General features: G+C 43.7%; 1 protein-coding gene across 1 annotated transcript in view; it reads right to left on the reverse strand.

Moving 5' to 3' along the window:
• The window catches only part of trrap (transformation/transcription domain-associated protein), a 78,219-nt gene that overhangs the window by 12,467 nt on the left and 54,915 nt on the right, over nucleotides 1–10,837 (reverse strand). The window contains 6 exon segments of the mRNA XM_035669969.1: nucleotides 647–908; nucleotides 1,946–2,151; nucleotides 2,486–2,576; nucleotides 6,438–6,599; nucleotides 8,069–8,270; nucleotides 10,126–10,226. Of these exon segments, the coding sequence (XP_035525862.1) occupies nucleotides 647–908; nucleotides 1,946–2,151; nucleotides 2,486–2,576; nucleotides 6,438–6,599; nucleotides 8,069–8,270; nucleotides 10,126–10,226 (1,024 nt within the window).

Here is a 10,837-nt window from a genome sequence, read left to right on the forward strand (position 1 = left end):
ACACACACACACACACTTCTAACCAGTCACCAGCACCAACCCCTCCCATGAAATCCCATCATCTTATTGGGAACCGTAATTACATTGCAGAAACCAATGCCCCAGCTGCTCTAAGCGACGGTGCAGTCTGTCCTGACAGCGCTGATATGAGCAGCACAAGTGTCTATGTGGATGTAACGTAACTGGTTCAATATATTGCTACAGAGGCCAGTTGGGCACCAGTCTCATCATTTAAACTAGTGTAGACATACAGTAACACAAATGCTACTATTGCTTGCTGAAAGGGGGCTGATGTCTGAGGCCGGGCTTTAGGGAGAAGAGCTAGGAGGTGTTGCTGGTTTCGCTACCTGTCCAATTGTTGCACCTTGTCAAAAAAAGTTTTTTGTTGGTTGCCTGAAAACATATGCCTCACATGTCTTTGTCTCTTAAAATTTCCATGTGTTGATGAAGAGGTAACCCAGCAATGCCAAAAGTTAACACGGCTGACCACCATGAAACTAAAATAAACAAACAACTGTTCAAAAAGTAAACACAGGAACAACCTCAAAATGAAAGGGCTCTTCAACGCTTGGTTTTCTTTCTGTCTGTTCTGTATCTTTCTAAGTCAATACGGCCAGTCGTGAGTATATTTGAAAAGCCAACCAACCTGTTGTGAACTGTCCCTTCATCTTCTGGAAAACAGGGTCCTGGGCTGTGGCTTGGGCCCGACGGGCTAGCGACTCAGAGGCAGCGCTGAAGAACATAGTGGAAACATTGGAGACGTTCTCCAAGCCAACACCAAAGGTGCTAACCAGCTTCTTGACAAAGTTCAGCGTGTGCGGTGTGATCTTGGCGTCAGACACTGCACCACTCTTCTCAAAGGCCACCGAGTAGCATTTAGCCAGGCCTTGTTGGAGCTGCCTCAAGACCTGCAGAGAGAGGAGGAGGATGGAGAAAGCTTAATAAAGATGCTCCAATATTTTCCTGCAAATCATTTTTGCATCAGTTGAGTCTGACCTCTGACAAATGGACATAAGTAAGGACAGAGAGACACATATATATGTTTCTTAAGGAACAAAGGTGCAGCCAAGTGATATCATACAATAACCAAAGCAAGACTGAGAGACAAGGTGCTGATGGCATAAGCATGCCTCTGCCCCTGCTTGCCCCGTGGAACGAAGCATAGAGTCTGCAGCTGCTGCCGAGTGCCCCAAAGCATCACAGATAATCACACAGACACACACACACACCAACTAACTTCCGGCCCTAAATCCCTTGCCCCATCCTACACGCTCACTGCACCCATCCATCACCTGTCTCAGTCTTCTCGCCTCCTGCTGAGTCTTTGTCCCAGTCTTCCCCTCCACCCACAGGCTGGGTACCTTACACAGAGGCTGCCTAGCATGGCTAAAACAATTTGCAGCAGCACCAAGTTGAAGTCAGGCCTACCCCTGCACTGACATCTGCACAATTAGCTAGGGGAAAAAAAGGCTGCTGGCTGAATGGATGATTTAAGTCGACATGTGCTTCAACAAAAAGGATTATATAATAATGAATTTGGTGGTGGTGGTGGGGGGGGTCTACCAGCTGAAATTTACACGAGTCTACTGTCAATTCTGTCTTGAATATAATCTACCATTAATAGGTTTATGTCAACAAAATTAGTTCAGTCAGGGAATGAGAAACAGTGATGACATATTCACAGACAAGTCAGAATAACACCTTAGACTAAACAGATGTGTCGGCCCACCAGAGAGACGGGATGTGCAAACTGTGGTCATCTGGTCAACCAGGTGGCGTGACACACACATACTCAAAATCTGTACTCCAACTTGCGTTCACACATATGCAGAGATGCATGAAAACACAGCCACCTGTATTGTTTTCTCACCACCTGATCCAGTAAAAACACACGCGTAGCAACAAAGCCAGACACACACGAAACCAACACTTTTGTTCTTCTCACCTCTTCATGCCAGTTCTCCCTGAACCACACCATCTGGTCCACGATGCCCTCGAGGGAGGAGAGCAGGGTGGGGTGTAACTCCCGCTGCATGTGCATGATGCGGCTACAGCGCCACATTGGTGCCGTGGCCCGGATAGGCCCTGGGTCCGAAGCCCCTGAGTGAGGCTGGGCCCCCACTGAACTGGGCTGCTGTTGTCCAGATGCATCTGGGGAAGAAGAGTGGCGAGTGGTGGAAAGGGGGATGTGACAGAAGGAAAAGAGGAGGCAGGGAGGAAAGAGGGGAAATAAGGGAAATTAGGATCAGAAAAGCAAAAACAAAAACAAGCAGAGGCAAATTCTACTATTTCTTGAAATACAAACCATTGAAGAGCAGATGTGCAGTCCAGAGTAACACTGGTTATATGTTACAGAGCACATTCCATATGCTATAAACATAACCCATATGTACCTTTACATTTAATAAATCAGCATGGTGAAAGTATAAAAGAGCTTGGAGTGTGGTAATGGGGCAACAAACTACAGACAGCCATGTTTACTTACCACTTTTGTAGCGCTCCCTCTGCTCGATCTTGAGTGTCAGGTAAAGGGTGCGGATAGGGAAGTAGACAGCCTGGGGGTACACTCGTCCCACCTAGCAGATAAAAGAGGGTCACAGATTACATTTCAAAGACTCCCCCTCAGGACTGCAAAGGAGAGAGAGTGAGGGTGAGAAAGAAAGAGGCAGACAGAGGTGGAGAAAGAAGAGATGGAGGGAGAGTGGGATAGAGAGATACTGTTTGTGTGTTAGAGAGAGAAGGAGAGAGATCATACTGATACAGCCAGAGACCACTACTGTAACAGAGGGAGTGTTTGAAGCGTTGAGGCAGGGGAGTTAGGGAAGTTAAAAACATGTCATGGCTGAATTACAAAACTGAATGTGACTGATGATGAAATTGCCCTCAAGACTTTCAAGAAAAGTCACCCACAACACTAAAAGGCTTAATGGATGAAGTCAGGACATAAGAGACTTCAAGTTTTAAAACACATATCAAATTCACCTCAAACTTGGAGGAGTAAAACTGCTTTAAATACAGCAGGTGAATTCAGTGTTTACCTTTGGTGTATAATCTATAGATCTGTCTCAGGTCACAGTGCAGTCAGTAGGTAGGATTAGTTGGTTACATAGTCCTGTAGTTCAGCATCCAAGCTAGACAATTTTTTGAAATCAAGATTACGTATTCACTGAAAATTTCTGTTACTAAAACAAGGAATTAACTTAAAATCCACACGGACAAACAAAAAAAAGAGGCTAGCTACCTTTCAAGCAAGCCATGTAAATATTTGTTTCTTTTTTCTTTCACTGTAAATTTCTTACATTCATCATCCATTCGTGTAGTTGCGCAAGCTCAGACGGCAATATGGAATGCGTTCGTCTATAAATACACTTTATAGGACCTTATATAAAGTCTTGAACATGCAGTAATAGCTTTGAACAAATTCTCAACAGATTCTTTATGTTGTACAATTAACAATTCACACTTGTCACCAAATGACATCAACATATAAAAGGGTGACCGCTGTGACACAACTTGCTATCACTGTGACTGTACAAAGGCGAGAGCCTAAAAGTAGAACATAAACTGTGACAAAGCTGCCTAAAATTCTACACAGGCGCGAATACAGAACTGCCATTTTTTTTTAACCTATAAGCAGAGGTAAAACAAGCTCTGCCCACGGTGGTTTCTTTTTTGGAACATGGTAGCAGTCTGAAAGAATGTTCTTTTTTCATATAATCTGAGAATAACATATATTAGGTAATTAGGGATTATAATTCAACTTTCTGGTTTCCTGGTTTTAGGCCCACTGCATATTGGTGGAAGCTTCTCTCAGGTCTCAGAGCACAATTTCATAGGCTGCAATTACAAGCTACTTGATCCCTTCTAGACCCTCTATATGCCTGCAGGGTGAAAGGGATACCTCCACATCTCAACAAAAAAAATGAGCTAAACATGACTAAAAGTGGGTCGAGGTGGTGGAGGAGGGGTATACAGGAGAGAGATGGAGGATGAAAGAGAAGACGCATTTTTCACAATTTAGCCTAAAGCTAAATGGATTTTGGACCCTCTAAGCTTTAATTTATACTATTATATCCACATTCCTCTGACATCTAGCCCAGGTATTCCAGGAGAATCAAGATTACACAAGAACTAGCTCAAATTTAAAAGCTGCCAAGGGTAACAATGGGTTGGCCCAAAGCAAACCGGAACATACTGCAGTTCTGCTTGGACCAGAATACCCAATGAGCCGTTCCAGATCTCGGCAAGTTCAAATTCTTCAAGAAACTCCCTCAATCCATGTAAGCCACAACTCTACATGGTGAGTCTATGATATGCTGTAAAGGCACCAAGGCAGGGGAAACAGATCGGATTAACAAACTGGTAAAAGAGGCTGCTGCTGTTGTAGGTCTAAGCCCGTACAGCCGGGAGATGATACAAAAGAGAAGAACGAAAACTATTATTGCATTGAACTACATCTAGGAAAACACTTTCCACTTTTTCAGTGGTGATGTAATTTAGCTATGGAGCACCTTTAGCTACCACCAAAAGCCTTTATCTCCCTTTTATGGTTTAAGTACAGCCATCTGTATAATGCTTCCAGTACAAAAAGCCACAGCCTCAGTCCTGGAAAAAAAGATAAGTTATTGTCACCTGCTCCTCCTGCTAGCTTGCAGAAATGTGTTATACTCCCAATATCTAAGTGAAGTGAATACATATATGGAAACTGTAGATTTAATAAGTTGAATGTGGACACATTTTCACACCGTATACATATACAATATTCTGCAAATGTTTACACACTGGCATCTCTCATATTTCTCAATTTTATGTATTGGAAATACAGTGAATGTGTTTTTCATGATTCTCCTTTTCACAGTGCTAAAAAACATAGAAGAAGAGTCATGGGGTAACGGAAAGAAGGAGTTCTAAGTGGCATCTAACAGCAGTATTAAAGATGAAAGAGGAAGGAAGGCAGAGAGGAAGAGGAGGAACCAAAGATCAGCCCGCTAATGGGAAGATAAGAAATGTCATATTTTGGCAAAGCTGAGGTGGGCCGAGGGGAAGAGGGCGAATGGTAGACAAGGAGGAGGCAGCGAGGGAGGGTGGGAGAGCACGTGTGGGGAGAGGTGTTGAGACTCTGTTAACTTCTGATTCATCTTCCCGCCTTCCCCCAGGCGCTCTTCTCCTCACCTTCATCAATATTTCAACATACGTTTTTTAAACATCCCGCCGCCGCAGAGAAACTCTAAATAATTCAGGCGAGTGGCAGAGACAAAGCCTGCCATGCATTAAAATGTGGGATTCTCTTTACATAAAAATGGGGATGAAGAAAGGGGTGTCAACCTTTTACCCTTCAGTCATTACAGGGTGACGAGGCAGACCACTGACATCCATTCATATACATGCAAAAGGCAGGTACTGGTTTAAGTGACTCAACTGTAACCAAGAGTTCACAACTTTAATCACAGTAACAACTGTGTGTCCTGTTCAGGTGTCCTCTAGATACACAAGACACCTAACCTTGACGCATTATATAAAAATCCAAGATAGAAACATATATGCAAACGATTCAGTACGTTTCCGCTGTTCATTTATTTAACAGCTAACCTGCATTAAGCCAGCTTGCTAATGAGCTTAACAACCAACCATCAGTGTGATGTTTCCTCTTTTTCATGCTAAAAAGTAGAGAGGATTCCCAATTAATTCCCAAGTAATCATGCTTCATCACACAATTTGTCTTTCCATGATACTACATCTATGTCTTACACTACCCACTTATATTTTAAAACCCTGTCTCTTACATCTCTTCTTTTTATCCTCTTCCACACACTCTCTCATATCCTATATACAATATTCCTGCTCTGCTGAGAGGATGGCTGTTTGTTATAGCAGACTACTCTTTGAAGATCACCCTCTTCAAATTGTGCGGAAATAATACTCCATTAAGCAAAGCAAATTAGTCCTCGTTTTAATTACTAGCTCTGTTCCCGCAGTGCGGATGCGTACAATATTAACTTTATAATCATTTCTTGAACAAATAATTTAAAAACCAATTCACCAGGGACTGGTGAAAGCCAGTAAATTGCTGTAAAAGGGACAGTGAAAGAATTTGAATGCTTAATTTGGTAAATAGAAAGCAGGAGAGAGGCCACTTTGGCGTGAATGCAGTTAATTTATCTTGATTAGAAAGACTTGCATGAGTACTAATGCTAACACACCAGCCAGATGTGCTGCCCCAAACGGATGAAGGAAGCCAAGAGAAAAAAATATGAATGATTGATGGGTGGAGCAGACATCCAGACATGAAACTGGAGAAGACAAAATGAAAACACAACAAGGGGAGGGAAGAGATGATTTTAAAACTAAACTAAAATATGAGTCCAAAGGGATTTTGGCTAAAGCACAATGAGCATCTACATCTGGCATTGGGATAGGGAGTTTTGTAGAAGCCTCACCTGGCTGATTAGGTTGAGCAGAGGTTTGCCTTCTGAACCAACCAGGCAGGTCAGGAGCTGTGGTATCCATGCCAACCACTGTATGGGCGGGACTCCAATGCAGTACTTGTCCACAGCGTCTGCCAGGGTGTTCTTGTCATCAAAGCTGAGCAGCCACAACACCTACAGATGAAAAACAGAACAGAAAAAAATGTGAGAAGGGGGTGGGGTGAAGACAAGAGAGACAGGTAGGAAAAGAAGCAAGAAACAAACAACAAATTAAATGCAACACTCTGGTTATTCCTGCCAAGGCAGTTACATTAAACCACTCCATTCACAATAAAAGGAGCTACTGTAAGACACCAAGTAGCAAGAGGTAAGGTCTCTGTCATTAATCAGACTATTGCTGCTTCCCTGGCCCCGTTCACAGCAGGAGGGGGCTTGGCAGTCCTTACTATGATCAAAGCTGAGCCAATGTGGAGGTGATCTCTCCTCCCCTGGTGTGCTTGTGCGTGCATCTACATTATGATGAAGACATTAACCCCACTCAACCCCCCCAGGCTCTCTTCAACGAGCCAACCCGGGTACACAGATTGTGTATAATTACTGATAATGACTGGTCATCTCACTTCACCCATCAGGACTAAGCACTGCCAACCCAGCTTGGCAGCACAATACCATAGGGGGGTCACCAGAAAAAACATCTAATTAGACGTGTAGCTGGTAGCAGCCATTATTAGAACAGATAATGATAGTAATGCCCGGTGCTAACACTGGATGTGGCACGACCGTATTTATTATTTATAAAAGCTGACACTGAGGATGAGTCCTTCTAATCTGACTCTTGTGTGGCTCTTTGAACACAGAAACCCAGCAGGCAGTTTAGTGAAGTTCACAATTCCTCAGCCCTTTATTCATTACAAGAGCATATAGAGGTCCTTCGGTGCTAACCTCTAGAGGGGCTGGAGGGGCTGTATTGAATGAGTTGGTGTGTGTCTGTGTAAGAAGGTGGGATGCTTGTTAGCAAGGAGTCCATCTCTTTACCTTCCACACAGGGCTTACTCAACTGGTAGCATTGGTCTGACTGTTACAGAAAGGTCGGTCCATGTAGAGGGTCATGAGATTGGAGTATCAGGGGAGGCCATTAGTCTGTTAACCCCCCCGTGCCAGAGGATGGCCTTCACTCCACCAACAATCTACCGTGGGAACCCATCCACACAGTCTACCGCTGGACTATAATCGATTAAATTACTACTCCTCTGCTTGTAACTGTGGCAGAGTCTGAGGGGGAAGAAAAGAATGCCTTTCTTCTCATCGGCACCAATATAATATAGGGGCTGGATGGGGTGAAGAAACTCGGGACTTAAAAGTGACCTTGTCTGAAAAAAAGGCCTGACTGACGGTACTGCTTTTAGAGAAGCGGGTGTTCTGTGCAGGAGTGGTTGCTGACATGCTTCTTTCAGAGCAGTCAACAGAAAAACAAAACAAAACAAACAGGCTCACTTCTAGATCCTTAACAACTGAGGACAAGAGATAAACAAACAACAATGACTATGTTGCCCGTATCAGCATTTCACAAGGAATCTTCACATTTTGCCTAAAACACTTGAACATGATCAAACTAAAGGCCTTCTTCTCATTTATGTGATCACCTTTGCTAGGTATTTGCGGGACTTGCTCTCGTTTTGGTGGCGGCAGGCGTGGAGGTAGCAGGTAATAGCAGAGACTCCCAAGTGGAGCTGGCGGTCTTTGACGAAGATGTTCTCCAGGTAGTCGCCCCACATGGCCCAGGCCTTCACCAGAACATCGTGCATCTGTACTGCTGCTGAAAAGGCCTTATTGGCCTCTTCTGACCTGGAAAAAGAAGGGAGGGAACATGGAGTTAGAGAGTGAGGGACACACTGACGGTAACGTAGAGCTGAAAGAGATGGATGCAATTACTTGTGCGGAGAGGAGGGTTGAAAAGGAGAAAGATGGAGTGTGAAACAGATTATGATGATCACATTCTGAATTATGTACTACACATCAATAAGCACCATATTTCATTTGCTGTAATCTTCAAGGCCTTTCCCCTCAGCATTACAGAGTAAGCATTTAACCCAGCATAAATTAATGTCACTGAGGGTTCAGGATTTTTGCTATATTGGACCTAACGCTATCATACTGTGCAGATCAATCTTAATACTGGGTGATATATAAGCTTAACATCGTCCTATTTTATCAGAAATGACAGAGCCCCAGCAAGGTAAAAACCTCCGTGTAATGGCTATATTTATCTGTACACAAATACATTGACCGTGAAGAGCATCACTACAGCTTAGCTAAATCTGCAGGCTGATAAACTTGAGAATCCTTGGAATTTTTTATCCTGGTACTGCAATCTAGTAGTCACACTTTCTTAAATAGCAGGCAAAGAAATAAGACAGGTGAAATCTGGCAGGGCCCCCCACATTTTGACTGCACCATTTATGCTGACAGGGAAATATATTCTGAATCATCAGCTGTTTTCACCACGCCAAGAGCCTTCTAACCACTCGTTGGCACGCAGTTGGAATAATTTTTACACACCTTTCAGCCTTTGATTAATAAATAAGATGCAAGAGGCACCCGAGAAGCACCACCCTGCAGTCAAAACAAGGAGACAGGCCTGTCAATGAAAAAGCCTTACTGTGCTACAGTTGGTAAATGGACCTCCATTTTAGGAGTGCTTCCAAAACTACTCCTACTTACTTGCAGCGAAATGTCTCCCAAGCCAATCAATTAAAATGTGTTATTATAAAAGGCATTTTGGCATGTGATTAAGAAATGGGAGCTTGATTGCTATGGGAGTCAGAGCTGGAGACCCTCCAGTAATACTTAATGGGGTTGCCTCAGTCACTTTGCCGGTGTTGAAGTACATTAACAGTTTCTACTACCCGGCTCAACAGGAGCACAGGCACCCAACAGACTGTCAAATATCTGACACCCGTTTAATTGAATGATCCCAAAATCCTCAACACATGTGGTTGCACATGCACGCACACATACACAAAGTCTCTCTCAACCCCTAACCCCCACTCTGCTGTTAATTCTCCCCCGGTGTAGGGGAAACTTAATGATTGCAATAAACCCTGCTGAGGTGGAGGCAAGTTCTGCTGATCCCAGAGATTCCTGCAAATTGCCTCGAGTTAATTATTGAGCTGCATATACGTTTAATAAACCTTCCTCAATTTGTCTTTCACCCCACAGGATGCCATGTCACGTCAAAGATGACGGGTGAAAGGAGGGGTGCTGAAGGGGAAGAGGTGTTAAAGACTGTGGCTGTGGGTATCCAGCAAACCATAGAGAGTAGTTGTACGCTCCACAGGCAACCCCCCTGCAGCCAAAAACACATTGCTGACAGTGTCACAAACTGATGAACTGATGACACAGACGTACATTAATATCTAAGCCACGTCACGGGGGTAACCTAGTAACATAATCTCAGAGGTGCGTAAGCTTGAGGCCAGAAGTGCCGATTAAATATGACTGCCATGTCCTGACGGGATCAAACACCCTTGCAGTGCTAAGGGACCACTTACGCAGTTTGAAGACAATGCGATAATAAACAAGGGGAAGGCAGTGACATACAAAGCAATAGATTATGATTGTAAAAGAACAAAAAAAAAACAAATCTAAAGTTTGCTACAAAGTGGCAAAGAGCAGACAGTTGGAGAACTGATGGACATACTTGTTGATTTGAGCCAGGAACATGCCCTTTAGAGCGTAGAACTCAGCCGTCATCTCCTTGGTGAAGTACTTCAGGTTGGTCGACTCTATCACCTCCAAACCCTAACAGACAGGGAAGAGAACAACACAGGTTTAACTTCAAACCAAACTGCAAAACTGAAACTTTCATGGATGCTGGGGAGAGGAATCGAGAAGAAGATACCACGACATTCTGTTTTAGACAGGGCCATAATCACAGCTGAAAAACAAACAAACTGCTCGGTGTTCATTAAGAAGTAAGAAAAGAGGTGTTAAGGAGACTAAACTTCCATTATGGTGAGGCTCTGATTAGGTGTCCCCTATGTACTGCTGTGACAAACGATGTGTAGCAGGAGAGAGAGACAGAGAGAACCAGAGGAGATGAGATAGAAGAGAGAAAGAAAGAGAGAGAAGAGTGTCTACTGGCACTTTTAATGACTTGTGGTGTGCTGAACTGCTTCTATTAATCAGAGTACTCCATGGGCTTAAGAGCAAGCTCCTGTGTTACACTCTCTTAGAAGTCTCCCTGCTATAACTTGTCACCTAGAGGCCCCCCAAACACTTCTTGCACTTACTACTTTCCCCAGTCAGAGTACCACTAACTACACCTCCAGCTACTACTAACAGAAATCAACCCAAGTATTTAAATCACACTAAATGAATCAATTGTGTAAAGGCTTCTGCACACCAACCCG

This window comes from Morone saxatilis, unplaced genomic scaffold (assembly GCF_004916995.1).
Source record: "Morone saxatilis isolate NCDOM2014 unplaced genomic scaffold, NCSU_SB_2.0 Contig1, whole genome shotgun sequence".
Lineage (NCBI taxonomy): Eukaryota > Metazoa > Chordata > Actinopteri > Moronidae > Morone > Morone saxatilis.